This window comes from Lontra canadensis, unplaced genomic scaffold (assembly GCF_010015895.1).
Source record: "Lontra canadensis isolate GAN:19392208 unplaced genomic scaffold, GSC_riverotter_1.0 scaffold47, whole genome shotgun sequence".
NCBI lineage: Eukaryota > Metazoa > Chordata > Mammalia > Carnivora > Mustelidae > Lontra > Lontra canadensis.
In genome coordinates this window covers 12,082,920-12,106,897 of record NW_022631041.1, presented here as the reverse complement: position 1 = coordinate 12,106,897, position 23,978 = coordinate 12,082,920, and the positions used below count along the sequence as shown (strand labels likewise).

The 23,978-nt window shown below is 37.3% G+C and overlaps 1 protein-coding gene across 2 annotated transcripts in view; it reads left to right on the top strand.

Annotated features, from left to right (window-relative positions):
* Window positions 1-4,047: 4,047 nt before the first annotated feature.
* The window catches only part of IMPG1 (interphotoreceptor matrix proteoglycan 1), a 126,283-nt gene continuing 106,352 nt past the window's right edge, over window positions 4,048-23,978 (top strand). For both annotated transcript variants that reach the window (XM_032873192.1, XM_032873191.1), the window contains exon 1: window positions 4,048-4,114. In XM_032873192.1, coding sequence (XP_032729083.1) covers window positions 4,048-4,114 — 67 coding nt within the window. The remainder of the gene's footprint in view (window positions 4,115-23,978) is intronic.

The window sequence follows — 23,978 nt, the reverse complement described above, 5'->3', positions numbered from 1 at the left end:
GCTCAGCCAGTTAAGCATCTGCCTTTGGCTCAGTTCATGTTCCCAGGGTCCTGGATGGAGTCCCACATCTGGCTTCCAGCTCAGCAGGGAGTCTGCTTCCCTCTCTAACCCTACCCCCTGCTTGTGCTCTCTCTCTCCCTGTCTGTCTCAAAAAAATAAAATAAAATCAATCCAAAATTTAAAATCTTATCACAAAGAAAATTATAAGCTTTACCAGTAAAATGTAAAACATTACTAATTTGACATAAAACTATTCATAGACTAGAGGAAGAATTAACACTCTTTAAGTCCTTTTATGAGAATTATCTACTAGTATATTATAAGATAGCAATATTGTAGGCAATTTTACTCATGAACATAGATGTTTAAGGGACTAAAAAAGTTAGCAAACTGAATCTAGCAATATATACGGAACATTAACATTTTAACCAACGTAGTCTTATTCTAGGAAAGTAGGGTTAGTTTAGCATTAGAAAAATCAACATACTTTATCCTATTAAGAGATAAAGGGTAAAAATCTATGATAATTTCAAATATATATACAAATTAAGTAATAATATTCAGTAGCCATCCATTATTTTATTTAAAAAAAAAACAATCTAGGGAGAAGAAAATTCCTTATTCCATAATAGGTTATCTAAACACTTGCCTATTACAAACATCTTTCTTAATGATAAAATGGAAGTTTTCCTTTTGGAAACAGAAAAAAGATTACCTACCACCACCATTTTATTCAACATTTTATTAGAGGTCCTAATCAGTGCAGAAAATCAAGGAAAAGAAAGAAAGTGTATAAGGATGAATAAGAAAAGAAGAAAAGACTAATTATTCATAGGTGACAATAGTATACATAGGAAATTGCAAAGAATAAATGCATAAATTATTATAATTAATACATTTATTTCTCAAGATCAACGCACAGAGGATCAATATACAAAAAGTGTGTTTTTATATCTTGGCAGTAGCCAATTAGAAAATAAAATTTAATACTTCTTACAATACAATAAGAATATCAAATACTTAGAAAAAAATCAAATGAAATCTATATAAGACAAAATTAAACCTAAATAAATAAATAGATAAATCATGTTCATGAATTAGAAAATTGAGTAAGATAAAGATGTCAATTTCCCCAAATTGATCTGTAGTCCAATATAATTTTTTTTCAAATTTTTATTTAAATTCGTTAATGTACAGTGTAACAATAACTTCAACTGTGCAATATAGTGATTCAGCACTTCCATACAACACCCAGTGCTCATCACAACAGGTGCACTCCTTAACCCCCACCACCTATTTACACATCTTAGTAAAATCTTTTGTGGAACTTGACAATATGACCCTGAAATGTATATTAAAATTCAAAACACCAAAGGTAAACAAGACAATTTTGAAGAGAAATGAAATGGGAAAACTTGTTCTGCAGATGTGAAGACATACAACAAAAAGGTACAATAATTAAGATAGTGTGACAGAAGAATAAACAAATAGGAAAGAGAACGCACAGACGTGTATTATTGATTTATGACAAAGGTGGAACTTCAGAACAGTAGAGGAAATAATCTTTTCCATAAATGGTGGTAAGATATGCAAAGCTGCCTACAGATATGTAGATAGGTAGTTAAAAGTATAAAGAAAAGCTTGTAAGTGATTACCGTAAAATCAGAATAATGACTATGTTCAATGGAGAAGAAAGTTTTGTGTTTGTGAGTGCGGGACCATAGATCCTTCTAGGGTGCTATTAATATTCTATATTTTTATCTAGATATTCCTAGAGTGTTCACTTTGTAATGATTTTATTAGGCTGAACATGTAGGTTTAAGCAACGTTCTAAAACATGGATGGAATGGTAGCAGATTAGAAGGAGAAATCTTAAACTGGCAATAAAGAAGCACTCTCTCCCACTCCTTCACCCTGTCTCTCTCTGTCTCTCTCAGAACATTCTTCTCAGAGAGACAGATATCCTAGATCTTCATATATCCTATATGAAGAACCAAGAACAAAAGGGACTTCACATTTTAGTAGCACAAGAAGCTAGAAGACAATGGATTAATGTCTTCAGTATTCTGAGTGAATGTTATTTTCAGCCTAGAATTCTATTTTCAGTCGTCTTTAGTCCATTTGGGCTGCTATAACAGAATGCCAAAGACTGAGTAGCTTATAAAAGACAGAAATCCCTTAGTTATGGAGGTTGGAAGTCCAAGATCCCGATGCAGGCATATTCAGTGTCTGATGACAGCCTGCTTCCTGGTTCATAGCCTGGTCTTGTCATTGTGCTTCACAGGATGCAAGGAGCAAAGGAACTCTGTGGTGCCTCTATTATAAGGGAGCTAATCCTATTCCTGAGGGCTTCCCCCACATGACCCAATCACCTCCCAAATGCCCCACCTTTACATGCCATCACACTGGGGGGCTGGTTTTCAACATATGAATTCTAGGACGCAGACATTAAATCTATAGCACTGACCAAACTATCAATCAAGGATGAATACAGATGGAGGCCACTTTTAAACATGTAAGATCTCAAATACTGTGAACTTTCAGTAATAAACTGGAGCATATGCTGGCCTAAAACAAGAGATTAGGTTAAGAAAGAAGGCAGCAGAGAATCTAGAGAACTCAGGACCCAACACAAGAGAGGTAAAAGCCATCCCCAACCTGACTGTGAAGGAGGATCCCAGATGACTACTGTGAGCAAGAAAAGAAACAGTAAAGACTGGTGGGGGTTAGTAGGAGCAGGTCCTGGGAAAGACATGCTGTTTGAAGTGTTTAACCATAAGAAGAGGAAATTTACACATCTGGGGTAACAATTGGGGATAATTTATTGTTTTGTATTTAAAAATCTAAGGGGAAAAGTGTGAAACGATTGCAAAAAGCATCATGGGGGCAACAAGTATATGTTCTGAAACCAGACTCTGGGTTCATATACTGGCTCTGCCAGGTACACCTTAGCTTCCTCAAATATAAAACAGATCCTAATAGTAATATACACCCCATAACATTGTATTAAGGAATATATGGATAAACTATGGAAATGTCTAAGAGCAGTGGTCTACCACAATGTAAGAGCTCGGTACATGTTAGTAATTACAGAATACACCATGGCTCAGCTGTATGTAACATGTATACAGTCACAGAAATATAACTTGAAAATTCAATAAATGGAAAGTACAATAATACTGAGGTGGATAGAAGGATGATTATGTGTTTAGGGAGAGTGGGGAATGATCTATTATTTGATAATGCCTGAAAGTGAAAACAAAAAAAAATAGTAATAGAAGCAGCATACTAGGTTAGAGGTACAAAGGAAAATACTAGAGTCAGCTTAGAAACTTAAAATTGGTTTCCCTTGAATGGAGGAATAGCACCATTACTTTTTACAAACTAACTTCTTAAACACTATCTATGAAAAACAAATTTTAAGAAATTAAAATCAAAGTTATCAGCATGTAATGCCAGAAAGAAAGCTATTTACAAAGCAGTGCATTTCTGAGAATGGAAACAGCATTGCTGTCTCAGGAGACCAATATAGTGAAAAACTACATACACTTCAGGGATTGCAGTTAAGCTCTTTCAATGGGTGTTCCTTGAGTATGTCATTTTGGAAAACATTTGACCCTAAACTGTCAGCCTTCTTCTGCATTTGGCAGGACTTCCCCCTGGCTCTCTATGTCACTGTAACAGGTGAATAACTAAGAAAAAAGCATTTCTTCTGCCTGTGGACACTTGTTTATAATGGCATTCAGGGTCCTGGAGCTAGGCTGACAGATGCTCCTCCAGAAGGTTAATGAGATAAAGGTTCCTCCAGCTGGCCCTTAAGCAGAGATTACTCCTGAGGGGAAGATAAGCAGATTATTCCAGAAACAGACACTGCTTCCTGTTCTCCATAAATTAGCACCCTTATAAAGGTAAACCAAGAAGGTTATTCTCACTCAGTTGGCATCAATATTTAATTATTTTTCCTATTTCTGTCATTTTATTTTTTTTTTATGAGATTTGGGACTGTTCTGTGATTGTTACCAGAATTACCAATGCACAAAAGCCAGAATGTATTTAGAAACTAGAAGGGCTATTTTTCTTCTTTGGATTCTTCTCCAAGTTCAAGGAACCAAAGGTAAGTTATTTAAATATTTATTTTTAAATTTTGCTTATCTATAAAATATATTTGCAGAAGTGAGCATTCAAAATGAACAAAGTCAACACTGTGCCTCAGAGGGATATGGTAGGCCCTGAATTATATTGATTAATTGATTGAATGACTGTCAGAAATGATTTTCACTCAATTGAATATTTATTTGCTATATAATTTTAAGTGCAATTTTTGTTAACAAAATAGAGATAAATAAACCCTTTTTGCTTTTATAAGACATTGAATACAAATTCATATTACTAATATCAATAACAATAGTAGATCCATGAAACCATTCCATTTATCTCTTAAAATTGACAAATAAAATTTAAAAATTGAAACTGATATTTTTTGAAGCTAGTGTTTTAAGTTATGATCAGACAAAAAAAAATGTATTTCTTACTTTTTCACAGTTAAATCATGAGTTGATTTTCCTTAAAAAATAGCTAATAAGCTTTGTCTTCAGAATTCATGATAGTGGCAAACTCAAAAGTTATATCCATAAAAGAATGAGGCAGTGAATGTTCTTATGAAAAATCTTTAAATAAATTTAAAATTAAAGCAAGCAACTAAACAGGCATATTGAAGAAAAATTATGTAGTTTTTTAAAACCTATTGAAGAAAGCATCACTTTCTTTTTTTTTTTTTAAACAATAAACCCTGTCATTATAACATATTAAGGCTTTTTAAGACATTTGAAATCAATAATGTTTGGTTCTTACATAAGGATGACATAGCCTCAGAAAATTAACATTTTAATTGAAGTATTAGATTGAAAATGTCCAGAGTAAATAAAACAAAGATTTGTTGCATTTTAAGACCCAAAATAACTGATCCCATCAGTTATTAACTTTTTAGGGGTTGCATTTAGAGGTTGCATTAATCTTCTAGAAAAGATTATATAAAAATTCCTTTTATGTTTTTCAACAGATAAGTGATAGTGGGCAAAGCAAAAGTTTACTTACGTTTCCTTTCAATGTCAATTATATATAAATGTTTACATTTATGAAAACATTTTAACTAGAAACAGATCATGGATTCCCATGTATTTTGAGCTTAATCTGCTGGAGCAAGCATACTGTCTATTTTATATACTTGACTAGGTAATTCAGCTTTGGATTTGTTGTTGTTGTTGTTTAAATAACTGCGTTAAATTATTTAACTGTTTTTGCTATTTTTGTACATTATATATCAAACATTACAATTACAAATAGCATAATCACTTACAGAAAGTTAAATAAGCTCACCAAAAACCATAATTTATTATATGCCAATTTCTACAAAACAAAGTAGGATTAACTGTGTAATAAAACATCCTAATATTTTACTTATCAGGGACTTTTTATTCCACAAGAATCTGAGATCTGCAAACTTCTGTTAATCTCCAATTACTGAGGTCTACATTAATTAGAATTTATGTACTAGAACTAGACTGGTTTTCCGTTTGTGACTAATTAGCCATCATGAGTATATTTACATAAAAAATGGTTTAGGGAGTGAGAAGAGTTCAATTTAATATAACTAGCTGTTAAGCATAACAACTGAGTGTACAAATTCAAAAGTTTCTTTTTTAAAAATTATAGATTACTTAAAAAATCAAAAAAGGTTTGAAAAAAGCTGCACTTCCACGCAAATACAGTCTATGTAGCACCTTCATATGTTTTCTCAGTCTTCCTTCTATGTATAGTTACTTAATTTTTACATGATTGCAGTTCTACAGCACAATTTTATATCAGGGTTTTTACACTTTTGTTATGTTAGATGAATGTTCTACACTGCGACCTAGTTTTGACAAGTATCGTTTTTTGGCTGTATAATGTTCCTTTCAGTTGATATGTCATGATTTGCTTTACATAATATTGAACAGAAGAGAAATAGTTTTTCCTAATTATACTGTTATTATGAATAACATTGCAATTAATATCCTTAGGTATAGCCTCTCTTAGTATTTAAGATTCTTCTCATAAGTTCACTAAAGTAAAATTATTGGGACAAAGCAGCATAAACAGTTTTATGGTATATGATTCATATTTGCCAATTTGCTTCTCAAAAGTTTTCCTATGCCTTAAGGTAACTTTTCCCGATTCAATTCCACAGTGTTTACCAGCTACCCAATACTGCACTAGACACAGAATATTAAGAGACTTAAAGACATGCCAATACTTTCAAAGTTTTCCTTTAAGCTTTTCAATTCTAAATGTAGTTTTTCCATTGATACGTAAAGCGAAACAGTTTGGGTTGCAAAACATTTATTAAATAAAACTGTTTACACAACAGGACAGTTTGATAATTTCAAAGAACAGTCACTTACCAAGGCTCCTCTCATATTCATTGTGGGGATGCTAGTTGCATCTGATATGCACAGTACTGCTTTATGCTTTTACCCTTTCATTTCACATAAATAATTTCATCTAATTGCTTATGACATCACAATGTGTGGAAAAAGAGGAGAGGAAAAAATCTACCCTTGGCAAGTCCTAAAATGGAAATAGTGTTTATCAGAGTATGTGCCTTTTGCATTACAGTTGGTTGTATACTAAATGAAACCTTTAACTAAGGTAAAGTTACCAAGGTTATAGCTATGAAGTGTCAGAAAAATTTGCATTTGAAGACACTCTACTTCTTCCTAAGCCTTTACTACTGGGATATGTTCTCATTTCATAAAATTACCCAGGAAGGTATTTTCCCTCGCTGTGGCTCCATTAACAGAAAACATAGATTCATTTTTAGGCCTGAGATGGCTGCCCAATGATAGTCACATTAACTTTGCAGGTCCTGTACTTTGTTCATCTCTGCTATAGTCTCAGACAGTGTAATTCAAAAGGTTCAAGGTGGACTTTCTGCTCAATTATATGTGAGAAGATGGCCTTATAATCAAAGCTGTGTAAATTGAAGACACTTTGTGTTCAACTGAGCAGACTCAGGCAGCACACCTGAAGCCATTTGTTAGATTAAATACTTACTTTAAAAATAAAAAGCAAATTTTGCCTTGTGGCCCCTCTATACCTTTATCAATGATCACACTAAAGGACGATTACATGTGTGAACTAATTAGGCAGCACTGACAAGACCGGCTGCTTTCTTGGCCATTTATATCAATCATGAGTGGGCAGCCTCCTTAAATATCCACTGTATTTGCATGCTAATCGTCTCTGGAAATTCAGATCCCGTATACCTTTGTTACCACAGTCATGTTCACAGCAGAGTTTATGCTGTTTTAAAATAATCTATCTAAGGCAACAAAGGTTTGGGTTTTCTTCCCCCCACAATGGTTTCTAGGTTTATATTCTAATTCAGCATATATGTGGTAATGACCACAGTAGAAGTTCTGACATCATTGCTATATTGTGCAGTATCTGCCTCCAGGGTGCCTGAGGTCTCCATCCACACTGCTGCCTCTTACTTCAGGGTGTGAAAGACACTTCTGCAGTCGTGGGAGGGAATAGGTTATACCAATCTTTGGAATACCACAGAGCAGCTTGTTGAAAGGAAGGAAAGTCTCTGACCACCATGTGAGTTTCAGCCTTCCAAAGTGGACAGTTTTTAGCAACCATTGGGCCTGAGCTCCCTGTCTGAGAGTAAGAGACAGTGTCATTGGCATTTCAACGGCGCAAATCAAGAGCACCAAGTCTGATGGAACCATTTTAATAAGGAAAGAAGGTGCTCTGGACCAAGGCAACCAGCATGCCAAAGCTTATCCTACAATGAGTCGACATGGTTGACTGGCATAGCTATGGTAATGGGAGCTCATATATGGAAATGCCATTGTCAAGTGTGAACTACAGCATGCATCACTATAATTATTTATTGAGAATGTACTCTCACTGCTGCACCTCCCCTCTGGCCGCAGTGAATGTGGGAAGAATAAGAAGGAGCTACAGAACATTACAAATGCTTATAAGCTTATGGTTGTATTCAGCAGATAAATATTCTCCCATTGACAGTCATTCTTCAGGAAACAATGTCTTTTTTAAAAGATTTTATTTATTTATTTGAGAGGGAGAGGAACAAGAAAGAGCGGTGGGGGGAGTGGGAGGGGTGGAGCAGAGGAAGAAGCAGACTCCCTGCTGAGCAGGGAGCTTGATGCACCCAGTCTGAGGACCCAGGGATCATGACCTGAGCCAAAGGCAGCCCCTTAACCAACTAAGCCACCCAGATCCCCGGAAACAATGTCTTTCCATGTGCCTTTGTAAAGTCATCTTAATTCATCCCAACTTGGTTTTCTTCATTCAGCCGTCTTTAGTCCCCTCACTCACTGCAACCAGCATCTATTTTCATAATTGCTCTCCCAGGAGAAAGATTAAAGGAAACTATACCAAAAGAAATTTTGTGGAGAAAATTCAGGACCTTGAAACTAATGAAAACTTTCCACTTCATAAATACTTAAACTTCATATAGAAATAACATATGTAGGGCTAATTTGTGTGTCTTAAGATTCCTGCTTCATTTATGAAGAAACAAAAGTTACATTTAATTAAGCTCAACTCTGAAACCCAAGGACACTATTACCAACAATTTTAGTCAGTTCAGACCTGATCAAAACACTTTGTACATAGCTATCATATTAACAGTCCTTTAGTTTAAATATCTTTTTTTTTTATAAAAGCTCAAGCACATTTTAATTAATCTTCTCAAGATTTCAATGGCTGGTAGACAATCTGCTCATTTTGGTTCAGGAACCAGGACAGAGAATACTATGTAACGCTCCTAAAGTCATTCAGTATGAGAAGATTAGAACCAAAACTGGAATTTGAGCTGTATCCAGTCCTGTCTTATACCTGCTTACTCTATTAAGTTCAATATAGTCTTAGTCTATCAGTCCAATATAATATGATGAGTGAAATTAATATGGCTTTTACTATTAATTCAAAAGCCAACTTTCCTCTGCTAACACCAGATGATTGCTGGTTCTGTGCCATTTCTGTTGCATGACTGTTTGCATGACTGAACACAGGAGAGATCATAGGCCATATCCTCTACCCTAAAAATGAAGGCATAATTTTAGGAGTTCTTTTACTCATTAAGAAAAAAGTGTGGCATTTTGAACTCCTTAACAAAATAGAGTCATTTATTCATGGTATCCTTTTAAATGCCCACCATTAAAATCTAAGTTTAGCACTAAGTGACTTATTTATGATTATGTATTTAAAAGCAGAACTTGGCCTAATGGATGTGATGTGACACATTCAGAAAGTCTCTTCTGAAACCAAAGGTACTTCCCCATCAAAACTCTGAAATTTAACCTCCAGATTTACAATATTTTCAAACTCTAGAGATCAACATTTCTGAAATATCCCTTTCTAATAATTTTTCTTTCTTCCTTTTATGGAATCTGAGTTTTAGTCTCATCAAAACATCCCAGTCCCTCAGCTTCTCCCAGTTTCTCCACTTGTATAGCCCATCTAGGCCTCAGTGTCCTACTCATTAATCCTAGGTGCTGGAGGCCACTCCTCAGCTTTCCTCAACACTCATCTTGACAGTACAATATAAACCTCACTCCTTGACCTTCTGCCCTATTTGCATGGTTAATCTCACTCTGGGTAAACTTAGCTTTCACTTTGTCCACTCTCATTTCTGAGCTGCCAGGTGTTATTAGAGAATCCAAAATAAAGTGCTTACACGAAACAAATTCATGCACCATAACCCTAGTCAAAGCCCTCCAGACCAATCCACAGCTCTACTCATCTCTGAGTCCAATTTCCAAACCTCCTCTCTCTCCTCAAGCCAGCAGCCTGATTCTCCCTCATTCACATAATGGCACAGTCAAGAGGAAGGCTTTAAGGCTTTCACAGGACTGCATTCAACACAGAACGCAGTTGTACAGGTCAGCTCTGTCACTAGTTAAGTGAGCAAATTGCTCAATCTCGTACGTATCTCCAATTTGTGGTTTCTTATCTATAAAATCGGAATCATAGTATCAGTGTCTAAACCATATGGTGTGATGAAGATAAGTGAAATAATGTTTATGAAGCTCTTTGTGAGGCATCTACTATAAAATTGCTCGATAAATGCTGGATACTAGAAGGACTGTGATGATTTAGTCCTACATACTGAAAAGACTGAAGTCATCTGACATCTCCTTTTTTCTACTTCAAACTTTCGATCTATATCCAAACTCTTCTCACGTTCTGTTGTTTCAAAGAGAATAAAAATATTTCATATTTTTGCTAATGTTATTTCTATCTACCTATGACTTTAACTCCATTTACAACCAATTTGCCTGCAGCTTTACTCTGCCAGTCTCCTTTTCCATTGGTTTCATTTTCCCAGCCTAAAGAATTTAATGCAACATTTCTCAACATTGATAAAAACACCAGTGCTGGGGCTCCAGCTTTGAAGATTCCAATTTAATTTGTCTGGGTGGGACCCAAGCTGAATAATTGTTAAAGCTAGCCAGGCAATTTGTAGCCAGGTTTGAGAAGCATGATTTATTGCCCTTCTGGAAAGATGTGATATACGGTTCATTATATTATGAGCCACCAGGGAGTTTGTTTTAATCTTCCTTTCTTTGGTAAATATTTTATCGTAAATATGTTTGTAGTTTGGAGGGAGTGGTCTCATTTAATAGGGCTGATAGAGTGGTTTGGTTAATCGTTCCCTCCGCTATGTTGTTTCTTTTTTTTTTTTTTTTTTTAACTGTTCTACAAAATTAGGGCAGGGGCACCTAGGTGGCTCAGTCACTGGGCATCTGCCTTCGGCTCAGGTCATGATCCCAGGGTCCTGGGTTCGAGCCCCATCGAGCCCCGCATCAGGCTCCCTCCTCCGCGGGAAGCCTGTTCTCCCTCTCCCAGTCCCCCTGCTTGTGTGCCCTCTCTCGCTGTGTCTCTCCTTCTGTCAAATAAATATTTTTTTAAAAAAAATTTAGGGCATAGATAGGTTACAGGAATATGTATCTTTTTATAAGCTATACGGAGCATTCTAATGCACACTGTTAAAAATCGATTAAATGCTTCATGAGGGTAGGGCCCATGTCCGTCTTGTTCTCAGTCATATCATCAGCACCCACCCCCTTTCTGGCATAATCCACTATGCTTCTGTCCATTTCAGACTGTCATCTTCTATCTCTAAAGTTGGGCATTTTGGTATCATGTAAGAACCTCCTCTTCATATCCAAATTGTCACCAGATCCTATCAAATGGTATGCTGATAAATGTTTAGCAACAGTTTCTTCTTCACAGAGTTTGTCAGTGTCCATACTGTAAATGCTCCTGCCATGGCTGATTTCAATCTACCAAGATGACAGCGTCTAACGTGACTGTCCACACTTGGCTTTTAGGTGCCTGGAGCCCCTGTGAGCTTGCCTCGTTCAGCACACCCTCTCATTAACAACTTCAGCACAGTGTTTCTTTAACCCAGTTTCAGCCTCTTCACCCTCATTGGCCAGGACAATGGATAACTGTTTCCTCTTTCAGGTTCTGACCTTTGACTTCTCTATTTCCTAAACGCATGAAACCTACCTAGTCAAGTCAGTGACAGATCCAGTGAATACTTACCTCAGAACTATCTCCTGTTTCTTGAGCTTGAACTAGCTTTGTTACTCATTGTTTACCACATTCACTGCTTGGTGGGGAACAGTAAAGAACAGAACTTCCAAAGCCCCCTCCATGCCTCCAGAATCAAGTCCAATAATTTCACTTGAGGGTCCTTATGATCTGGCCTCCACCTTCCTTTCCAGCTGCACTCTTACGGACTGCTTGAGTCCTGCCAGGCTAGATGCATTGCTTCTGTAGATCTCCTTACTTGGGAAATGTACATCAAGAGTATACAAAACATATCTGTGATATTTAGAGAATAATAATAAAATGCTCATATCCCAGATTAAATAATAAACCATTGATGGTATCTTAGAAGTTCCCTGTTAGCTCTGCCAGGGTCTCTGCCCCTTTCTTTGCTCTGTGCCAAAGGTAGCCACGGTCATGAATTTTGTGTTAATCACATCATTGCCTGTCATTAGTGTTTCCAGGTATAGTTGTATTTATCTAAATAATACGATTTGGTTTTGTTTGTGATTTTTATATAACTAACATCATTCTGTATGTGTTCTCTCCTAAGACAGTTCTCTGGCTCAACAGTATGTTTTTAAGATTCATCCACATTGTAGCATTTAGCAGACCTGAGACAAAAGCTTACTTGTTTCTCTTCCTTCCAGAGTGCTTTTTCAGGGTGGAAGCCTGGAGGGAAATGGAAAAGAATTGATAAGAGATCTCAAAAGTGTGCCTCAGGGCGCCTGGGTGGTTCAGTTGGCTAAGCGACTGCCTTCAGCTCAGGTCATGATCCCGGAGTCCCAGGATCGAGTTCCTCATCGGGCTCCCTGCTTGGCTAGGAGTCTGCTTCTTCCTCTGACCTTCTCCCCTCTCATACTCTCTCTCTGTCTGTCAAATAAATAAATAAAATCTTAAAAAAAAAAAAAAAGTGTGCCTCAAAAAAGATTAACTTCTCTGCAGTTTCCTGCACTCTATGTATGTGCACCTCTGTGGGCTGTTGGGGGTCCTGGTGCTTCTCATACCTCAGCAGCAACAGAAAACTCTGGGGCAGGAGGAAAAAAAAATGCAATGAAACAACTATGAGGCCAAGAGCTGTAGGCTGTGTCTCCTGCAGTGCTTCAGAGCTTATGAAGAGCTAAAAGCTGGTCTGAGAAAGTGGTGAGGATAAGAGGGTTTGAGATGGTACGGGAGAGGCATCTGAGACACACTATTGCCTTGTAGGGATGCACCACCTACAGCCGTTATTCTGTCCGTGGACTTTGCTGTTACACTTCTCTGTGTGTCCGCTGGTGCACACAGCAGGCAGAGTCTCTCCAGAGTCTAGGATTCTCATTCTCTCTCTCTCTCTTTTTTTTTTTCAAGATTTTATTGATTTATTTGACAGAGAAAGAGAGTGAGAACAAGCAGGGGGAGCAGCAGGCAGAGGGAGAAGGAAAACCATGGAGCTCAATCCCAGGACCACCTGAGCTGAAGGCAGACGCTTAACCTACTGAGCCACCCAGGTGCCCCTCTTGGTCTCTGTTCTAAGTAGGAGAGTGATTGTGGTGTTGTCAGGTATGCATGCTTTCAATTTTACCAGGTGACACCAACTGTTTTCCTAAATGTTTGTGCCATTTTCAGTGAGAATTTTGTTCCAAATCCTCAAACACACTTCGTATTGGTATTGCCTGACTGTTTGTGGGGGCGGGGGGGAATCATAGTGAAATCGTATCTTATTGTTGTTTTATTTTGTATTTCCTTCACTAGTAATGAGTTTCAGTATCCTTTCATATATTTTTTCCTTTTCTAGAAAATGTTTAAAGAATTTTATGCATTTTTTCATTGGCATGTATGCCTTTTCTTACTGATTTAGAGCAGTTTTTTTAAAGTAAAAAATAGGGGGGTTGCTGGGTGGCTCAGTGGTTAAGCATCTGCCTTCAGCTCAGGTCATGATCCCAGAGTCCTGGGATCGAGCCCCACATCTCAGGCTCTCTGCTTGGTGGGGAGCCTGCTTCCCCTTCTCTCTCTGCCTGCATCTCTGCCTACTTGTGATCTCTGTCAAATAAATAAAATCTTTGAAATAAATAAATAAAAGTGAATATTAGTCCATCTGTAGTTATGTACCCTTCAGAAACCTTTTTCCAGTTTGTAGCCTGTCTTCTTACTTTCTTAATGGTAACCTCTGATGAGCTGACATTCTTTATTTTAACATAGTTGAATTTATCATCCTTCAACTTCATCCTTTAACTTCATTTTCTGTCCTACTTAAAACCTTCGCTAGCTTAAAGCCATGAAAATATTCTTCTCTATTGTCTTATGCAAGTTGTAAAGTTTTACCTTTCATATTTAAGCCACTAAAATTGATTGTGCATGTGCATGGGTGTGTGGATGTGTACCGGAAGTAGGAAGACATTGTCTTTTTTTTAATATGGATAATCAGTTGTTTTAGCATCATTTACTGAGTAGTTTCTGCTTTCCTCTCTGCTGTGTGATGTCCCTCCTGTCATGAACATAGTTTCTGTCCATTTTATTATCCCTGAGCCAATACCACATTGATTTAATTACACAAACTTATATTATGATATAACCATGTTTCTCTGGCTTTGTTCACTTTCTACTAGAGTGTCTAAGCTATTCTTGACCCCCCATTCTTCCATAAGATTCTAAAATTAGCTCACCAAGTTCTACAAAACACTTACTAAACACAATTGAAATGGTGTTGACTCTGTAGATCAATATGGGGAGAATTGATACCTTTGTAATGTTAAGGCTTCCTATCCAAGAGCATGGAATATCTCTCCTTTTATTACTACCTTACAATAAAGTTGCATGATTACTTTATTAAAGGGCTTACATATATTGGATTTATCCCTAGCTACTTTATATTAATTGTGATCATGTTAATGGCATTCTGATTACTTTTTCTATATAAAAAATTATTGGTTTTATATCCCTTAGCTTTGCTGAGCAATCTTAATTCTGAAAATTCACTATCAGTTCTTTGGAGTTAATAATTTTTTAACATAATTAAAAATTTTTTGTTCATGAAAAAAGAAAATTTGAGTTTTTCTTTATGGGTCTTTGTATCTTTTATTTTTTTATATTTTCTTACTATCCTTGATGCTATCTAGTACATTAAAGACAAATGATGATTGCACATATCCTTACCTTGTTATTGATCTTAAAAGGAATTCTTTCGTGCCTTAAACTTGTTTATCATTGATAGAAATATTTCTAATATGCGACATTAGTTCTCCATTGATATATCAGTTTTTTATAAGGATTTTTTTTTTTTAGTTTGCAAATATATGGAGATTTTTCAGTTGTTTTTTACAACTGATTTTTAGTTTACTTCTCTGTTGTCCAAGAACATAATGCACCTGCATTATAGTTCAATATACAGCCAATATTTGCGTAAGTTCTCCCTGTGCTTGAAAAAAAAGGATATTTTATATAATACTTAATATTTTTATTTTGTACTGTTCTACACATGTCTATTAGGTCAAGTTTAACTATGTTTTCAATCTTCTATATTCTTACTGAGTTTATATGCTTTTTCTATCAATTACCGACGAAAGATCCTTAAAATTCACCTGCTATTATTATTATTATTATTGATTTCATTAACTTTCATTATTAGTCTGTCAACTTTTGCTTTATATATTTTGAAGTTATAATATTAAGTACAAAAAATTTTGACTTGTTACCTCTTTCTGTTGACTTTTATTTTTTTTAATTTTATTTATTTATTTACTTATTTATTTTTCTTAAGATTTTTATTTATTAATTTGACAGACAGATCACAAGTAGGCAGAGAAGCAGGCGGGGGTGCGGTGTGGGGGAAACAGGCTCCCTGCTGAGCAGAGAGCAGGATGCAGGGCTCAATCCCAGGACCTTGGGATCATGACCTGAGCTGAAGGCAGAGGCTTTAACCCACTGAGCCACCCAGGCGCCCTTTCTGATGATTTTTAATCTTCTATCATTTAAACTATCTTCTTTCTAATACCTTCTGGCAAATAAGAAACTTTGTCCACTGGTGTGCTGAAACTGACTCATACTAACTTACAGGAGCCAACTGTGCACATCTCTTCACAAGTTAGTATTTGGTAATGTCACACTGGTGGCTTGAAATCAGCCATGAGGGAATATTGACACATGGAAATTAGCAAATGCCACAAATCAAGCCTTCTCATCCACCCCTAGAGCTGGTTATTAAACATTTACCCACACAGCTCTGACTTCATTCGATATTGATATAGCTACACCAACTTTCCTTTGGTTGGTGTTTGCAAATTATAACTTTTTCTATCCTTTTAATTTCAACTTCTCTTCCTATTTAGATATGTCTCCAAAAACAACATATAGTGAAAATTTTTTTTAAATGCAGTATGACAATCTCTATCTTTTAACAAGAACATTTCGTCCATTTGCATTTAATGTGTTCCAAATGTTACATGGAATATACTTAAACTAAAAAAATTATTAGCTGTTCATCTGAAATTCAAATTTGCCTGGATGTCCTGTACTTTATTTGGTAAGTCAGGTGACTCTATTCCTATCCTGTTCCTAGCCTTAAGCCTCAGAATAGAATGGTACCAGATCGTAGTAACAGTTAACAATGTGCCAGGCTGGGGCGCCTGGGTGGCTCAGTGGATTAAAGTCTCTGCCTTCAGCTCAGGTCATGATCCCAGGCTCCTGGGATCGAGTCCTGCATCAGGGTCTCTGCTCAGCAGGGAGCTTGCTTCCCCCTCTCTCTCTGCCTGCCTCTATGCCTACTTGTGATCTCTTTCTCTGTCAAATAAATAAACAAATAATTTTTTTTAAAAAAATGTGCCAGGCCTTCTGCAAAACTCTTGACATTTTGTCATTTAGTCTTCAAAACAAAACCAAACCATAGCATGCAAGTATTAATCCAAAACTATGGTATTGGAATTATTATCATACCCTTTATAGGTTAGAAATCTGACACATATAGAGGTTATTGCCCAAGTTCAGCAAGTGACTCAAAAAGGCAGGACTATTTTACTATAACTTTAACCCCACAGGTATTCAAAATGAAGTTTACTTTGCTACTCTACATGAACTGTGATAGGTCTTTGTGCATCAGAAAGTTAACAGGCAGAGATTTACAACTATTTCTGTTTAATCTGCCCCAATTCTGTTCTTCTTGAGTAGTTAAAATGTTTTTTGTTTATGGAAATATATGCACCAGTGCTATGCATACAATTGTCTCTACTCAGAATTCCCACATACTCCAAGATCAGGCTTGCATGAAAGCACTAAAAATGATGAATATTGTCTTTCATGGTTTGCAATATCAGAATCACAAGCAGCAATAAGAATTAGACTATAGAGATGCTGAGATAAATTACAGCTAATTCTGATATGAGTTCTGTAGGCATCATATGTTCCAACTCTATAGCACCCGTGGAATCACAGGGAGAGAGATACTCCATGGTCTAGCATCCCAGCACAGCTGGAACCAGAAGGAAAGTGAGTATTTGGCACATGTCATTTAATGTGTCCCATAAGCAAATCCACATTCTTACTTTCTTTTTTCCTGAATTTTGGAGAATTTTTTTTCTGTAGGTTCTTGGTAGGTCTCTATGAATTCCTATCACTTGTCTTCTTCATCCACTTCTAAGCAGATCATGAACTCATCATGGACTGTCTCTGGCTTATGAATTACCTGGTACTTCTCAAGCATAACCATTTGTTTTCCATGCCACCGAACATTTGTGTCAAGCTACGCTCAAAAAATGCTCTAAACTATGATGTCCCCTACATTTCTGAGGTACAGTTGCAACTGGTCAATCACATATCAGATTTACTGGTAATATTCCATTTGGATTCTCTTATCCATAACCTGTGTGTTTATTTAAACTCTGGAAGGATTCTGAAACCTATGGAGATGGTGTCAAAAAAGTATCCATGATGTATTTAAAAACTGGGAAGCAGAAGAAAGGAAAAAAATTAATGGGATTTAAGTTAATGTAAGGATGAGAAGATTAAAAGCAACTTAAGGGAGTTGGCCCCACTTGTACAGGGAGAATCATTCTGCCTATCCAGAATGATTTGAGGGGTACTAAAAATCCAGTTGCTAGAGAAAACACGGTTGGCTTCCTTTTTAGCTCCTCAGAATAAGCCCCAGCTAGGCTGGCGAACAACTTGAACGTAGCTGTTCTCACCTCAGTTTCACATCCTGTTTACCTGACCTCAGCACTCAACCAGCTCCACTCACCGGTTTTTCAAAGTAATATACTTTACAGTTAACCACAGCTTTTATAGAAATATCCTATTTTTCGAACTTTCAAGACTGGCTTATTTGGGGGAGAAAGGATTTTGCGAATTTTGCTTATGTACTCACATGAAATTCAGTTATAATCCTTAACATTTTAAACTTTCCTGCTAAAATTCTCAAGTAAATTTAGCACTCCGTGCAGAGGCAATGTGTTGATCCTGTAGTTTCCCACAATCTGTGTGACCCCATATGATGTACCTTGAGAACACTTGAGAGTCATGGCATTCCTGTGGTTCTGGAATCACAGCAGGAACAATGTCCTGGAACCGGCAGTGGCTGTGCATGGACCTCAGCCAGCGTCCATGATGAAGCGATGCCACGTGTTAGATGAAAGCAGCAGTGTGAGATCTTCACACTACCCTATGACAAGTACTTCCATTGGGTTTCTCTCGTCTCCCAGACAGAGAGGCCAGTCATCTTTGACTCTCCTCCCCTTCTCGATATGCCCTCCTCTCTCTCCCCACGAAGAGGTGGAGGGATTAGCACACATTTCTGTTCCAAATATAGCTGAGGACATGACCCTGCTGGACCCCTGCCCCTACACTCCTGACACCATACCTGAAAAACTTATGACTCCACCTATTCACAGGTCAACCCCCTCTGGACACAGAAGAGACACCCCCTTTCTCTAGCTTACTTCTGTCCTGTTCCTGCCCACTCAGCAAGCTGCATGTGCCCTCAACAAGAAATGCAATTTTGTACCTCAACGAATTTCTCAGATGAGGTCAGTACCTCACCTATAAGATTAGGGGTTTTTTTGGGTTTTGTTTTTTGTTTTTTCAATGCAATGAGGTAGAGAAGGGGCTCAATACTTAAGGTATAGAAAGAAAGACTAGAAAATAGGAATTAGGGTGCGTGGGTGGCTCAGTCATTAAGTGTCTGCCTTTGGCTCAGGTCATGATCTCAGGGTCCTGGGGTTGAGCCCTGTGTTGGGCTCCCTGCTCAGCAGGGAGTCTGCTTCTCTGTCTCCCGTGCCCCTACCCCCACCCCCTGCTTGTGCTATCCTCCCCTCTCAAAAATACATAAATAAAATCTTTTAAAAATTAAAAAAGAAAATGGGAATTTGCAACCTTTATTTCTTATAATGGTTTTCCACGGTCCTGACCCTTTTTGTTCTGACATACCAAGTATAATGGCTAAAACTGATTTTGCAATGAGGAAAAAGATAATGCAACTGCTCTAATTCTTTGAGACAAGGCACCACTGATTACCATTCTCACAGAGTGTGATGTTGTTGAACAAATGCATTTTGAAGGTAAGGAAGGCTGTGATGGCATCCTAGTTTCAAAAGCTTCAGAGAGAGAAACCCATGCATCGTGGACAATCGATCTGTATGCTGACTGTTCAAAGAGTTTATTCACTTCATATTTCATTAGGGAAAATCACTGGACATTTCCTTAATTTCTATGATTATCTTCTCTATCATTTATTCCAGCGTGTTTTTACTAGGGGGTGGTATTATAGAAATTTAATGGGAACACATGTAGGAAGAAAGGTGGGAAAACAAGGTGTAGACGCTCCTGTGTTTCTCACTTGGTCGTGTAGAAAACAGTATGCTTAAAATCCATGCAACTTTTTGGAAAAACATTAAACAAGGCATTCAGTTTATCTGTACAAGTTTTGAGGCATATCCAGGTGTGTTAAGCACAATGTACATCTTGTCCTTGCTTATTGGAAAATTTCTCAAGTGTGTAATCAAACATTTCTACTAAGGTACTGGGTAGACAGGAATATAATTGATCACAAAGAAGCTGAACATTTGCACAAAGGCCATAACCCCTCATTCATTTTTGGTAAGGTCAGGAAGTTTATGCAAGATTGAATTATTATTTTTGAAAATTTCCAGTCATTGATTTGATCCTGGAATGTTATCTGCTTTCTCTCTGTGGAATTCTGTTCTTCAAATGGAAGTTTTTGTTCTATAGGAATTCCAGTAACTTTTCTCTCTACTTCTGTTAATTCATTCACTAAGGCATTGCGGCCTTTTCCCTTAGGAAACATAATGGGTTTGCTAAGTGCTTATACCGGTGACTGTTGCTCTCATAACAGTGCTGCCATAAAAGCCCCATTCCTTCCTTTTCCTGTTGTCTGTTTTATTGTCACAATGTGTGTACAGTAATCCTATATTGTGAGGCTGCAGGATTAGATGGCTGGAAAATCTCTCTCTAGAAGTGAGTTTAGTGAGGAGTGGTCCAAACAGGATGGTTAAGGATCCACTTGAATATATAACCAAGAAAGAAACTGATTCATGGGCAAAGCTGAGCCATGAAATGGAAACTTCATAAGCAGCCTAAAACTGGAAGCCAACTTTGGTATAGGAAGGAAAAAAATGATTTGATGGAGATGGTGTGGACTATCAGGGCTTCCAGGATGCATGTTAACATCAAGGCCATATGGCTACCAGCCTAGAACCTAGAGTGGAAAAGATACTTTGGAATGAAGGGCTAGCCTTCACATTAGCTAGTAGATGTGCTTAGGCAATTTAATTTTAAGACAATAAATGAAGAATCAAAAGCCCGGTATTTCAGAGGCTTTTGCCACCCTACCCTTGGACAGATTTGACTTTTCCTTAGGATAAAGTCATATTTTAATTTAGTATTTGAATTCAGTGTTTGTTGAATTAAATTCCTTTTCTATATACATGAAAATTTCCAAACTTTTCATAGCTATACCAGGTTGCAGGATTTGGGTTAGCTCCAGGGGAGAGTGGCTAAAGAAAAAAAAAAAGACCCTCACCAGTTTAAACCATCAGTGTTAACCACTTTTCTTAGCCTGCTGGAGGGTGCTCTGCCCATGGACATGTTGTTTTCCTTCCTGCACGCCTAAATATTTTCTGCCACACCTCTCATGAGAACCTCCCAACCCGTTGGTAGTCCATTCCACCATGGCTGTCTCAGACCTTCCTCAAATGATCTGTTTTGCTGAAAAATCACCCCCATCAACAAAAGCCGGTACTCAACATCTACAATTCCAAACTCAAAGTGGTAACAGAGTTTATTTTCCAACAATCAGTTTTCGGCATATATTATGTTACATAGTGACACCTTCTGGTGAAGTGATACATCAGCAGGTCGGATATACCAGGCTCTATGAGCACATTGCAAACCCCCAAAATAAAAAAGGAATGGAGGGGAACACTCTTACACTGTTGGTGGGAATGCAAGTTGGTGTAGCCACTTTGGAGAACAGTGTGGAGATTCCTTAAGAAATTAAAAATAGAGCTTCCCTATGACCCTGCAATTGCACTACTGGGTATTTGCACCAAAGATACAGATGTAGTGAAAAGAAGGGCCATCTGTACCCCAATGTTTATAGCATCAATGACACGGTCGCCAAACTGTGGAAAGAACCAAGATGCCCTTCAACAGACAAATGGATAAGGAAGATGTGGTCCATATACACTATGGAGTATTATGCCTCCATCAGAAAGGATGAATACCCAACTTTTGTAGCAACATGGACGGGACTGGAAGAGATTATGCTGAGTGAAATAAGTCAAGCAGAGAGAGTCAATTATCATATGGTTTCATTTATTTGTGGAGCATAACAAATAACATAGAAGACATAGGGAGATGGAGAGGAGAAGGGAGTTTAGGGAAATTGGAAGGGTAGATGAACCATGAGAGACTGTGAACTCTGAAAAACAATCTGAGGGTTTTGAAGGGGTGGGGGGTGGGACGTTGGGGGAGCCAGGTGGTGGGTATTATGGAGGGCACATATGGCATGGAGCACTGGGTGTGATGCATAAACAATGAATTCTGTTATGCTGAAAAGAAATTAATAAAGTAAATAAATAAATAAAATACACACACACACACACACACACACACACACACACACACAAAGGAATGGAGGAAAAAAGAGAAGAAAATACAAGGGGATATGTTGATATCTTTACATGTGGTATTAGAGGAATCCTCACCCAAAGAGCACCTTGCTTTGTTTCAGCGAAAGTGGTAAAGATCTTTTAGGTAAAGATCTTTCAAAGAGTTTTGCAGTGTGAATGGAAAAAAATGGGCCAATAGCTGGAGGGGAAATGGTATCAAGAGAATCCTTTAAGAAGAAGGGAAAAGTAATAGCATGTTTATAGGCCGCTAGGAATAATCCAGCATAAAGAGGGGAAATAACGATGTGGGCAAAAGACAGAAGAGTTTCTGAAAGAATGTCCTCAAGAGGTTAAAAAAAGAAAAAAGAAAAAAGGTGGGATCCAGTGCATAAGTGAATGCATAGGCCTTGAGTAGGAGCAGAATGCTCATCAAGCAGTCCCCGGAGGGAAAGCAGAGTGTATAAACTCGGATGCGGTCAGTGAGCAGATGCAGTGCTGAACACCGATCAAATCCTCTTCTTGCTCCTCTTATTCTTAATACAATGTGGAACAAGGTCATCAGCTGAAAGTGAGAATCGGCAAGAAGTGCAGGAAATCTGAGAAAAGTTGTATGCAGTTCTCCCAGAGAGTGAGAAACTCAGTGGACCAAGGAAACTTGGTATGATCTTAGTTAAGTATTATATACTGAAATTGAATCCAAATGGTTGTTTTTCTCCATCCATGTTCAGCTACAAAGGTGCGAGTGAGGAGGAGGAAGAGGGCTGAATTTAACATGGTTATGGTTTTACCTCTCAATTACAATAATTGAGGGGCAAGGGAATTGAGGACTTGTCATCCTAAAGAGCTAGGCAATATTAATATTATTTCCCATTGATATCCATGGTTTTAATTGGTTCCATTTATGATTTATTTACTCTTGGATAAATTGAAAGTATCTAGAAATGCTGACTTTACTAAAATATATGCATAACTCATCTCCTTTCTGTTCTTTTGGTTTTCATTCACAAAGGAATTTTTTGTCTTTTCACTTGGGATATTATCTTTAATAAGATAGCTGTGTCCAAAGCCTCTGATATTAAATCCTATAGCACGGAGAAAATAATTTAAAAGGGAGGTTGCAATAATATAGGGGAACAGGACATAGGAAACTAATTTTTATGGCCTAATGGTTTTTTTTAATGAATCCAATTCATACATATATTGTAAAAGACTCATTACTAGTTCCACATGAATTTTTCATGAATTCACTTGATGAATATGTACTGCATATGTGTCCTGTCCAGACCCTGTACTAGGTAAGCACCAAGGTGAACTGGGGAGAGGACAAGCTCATAATACTCAGGTATTTGAAGTCTAAAGGGGAAAATGTATTTACAACAAATTATTCTTTAAGCAAGCACAACAACACAAATTTCATGACATTTGTCCATCTAATTTACCACTATATGCCATCCTGGGCTGAAACATAGTAGATATTTAATGAACACTGGTGAATCAGTAAATCAGTAGAGATCTGAGCCACACTAAAGCAATGCAAGGGAGCAATGAATGAATTCTGAGTGTGGGGTCTAAGAAAGCTTAGTAGGAAGGAAAGAAAGCTTAGAAACTGAACCATGAAGGAAGAAGAAAAAGAGCAGCCCTCTAATATGAAGGCACAGACAAACATGAGAAGAGCATTAAAGCATGGAAGCACAGGAAGACTTTGGGGACGTGCATAGTCTTGTCTGAGGACTGAGAAGGGTCGTGAAAGAGCACGGAAAGAAGGAAGAGAGATACCAGGAAGTGGCCTGCATGGACAGTTGGATAAAGGAGTTTTTACTGAGCGCTTACCCTGTGTGCAACAGTGTTCTAAGTGCTGCCCAAGTGGTAATTCCTTTACTAATGTCACAGAAACCCTGTAAGAGAGGCACTGTCATTCACCATTTTACAGGAGGAAACTGAGGCACAGTCAGGTCAAGTGCTTCCAACTTGTGCAGCTGGTGAGTCACAGAGCCAGGGCCCTGTGCCCCACTAGTGCTATTAAAACATTTTGACTAGTTGAGCAACATATGATTTCTGTTGCTACTACATTTTTCTTTCACAAATAATGAACATATTTAAATTAAATTTAGAAAGTAAGCAATGAATATTAACTGTCTTGCTTATATTTAGAAGTTCTAAATAGGCAAATTTATTAATTTCCATTTTTCTCTTTTCCTCATTCAATGATATGACTATTTCCCAAAACTATTGGCTTAAGATTGTTTTGCTGGTGATTAA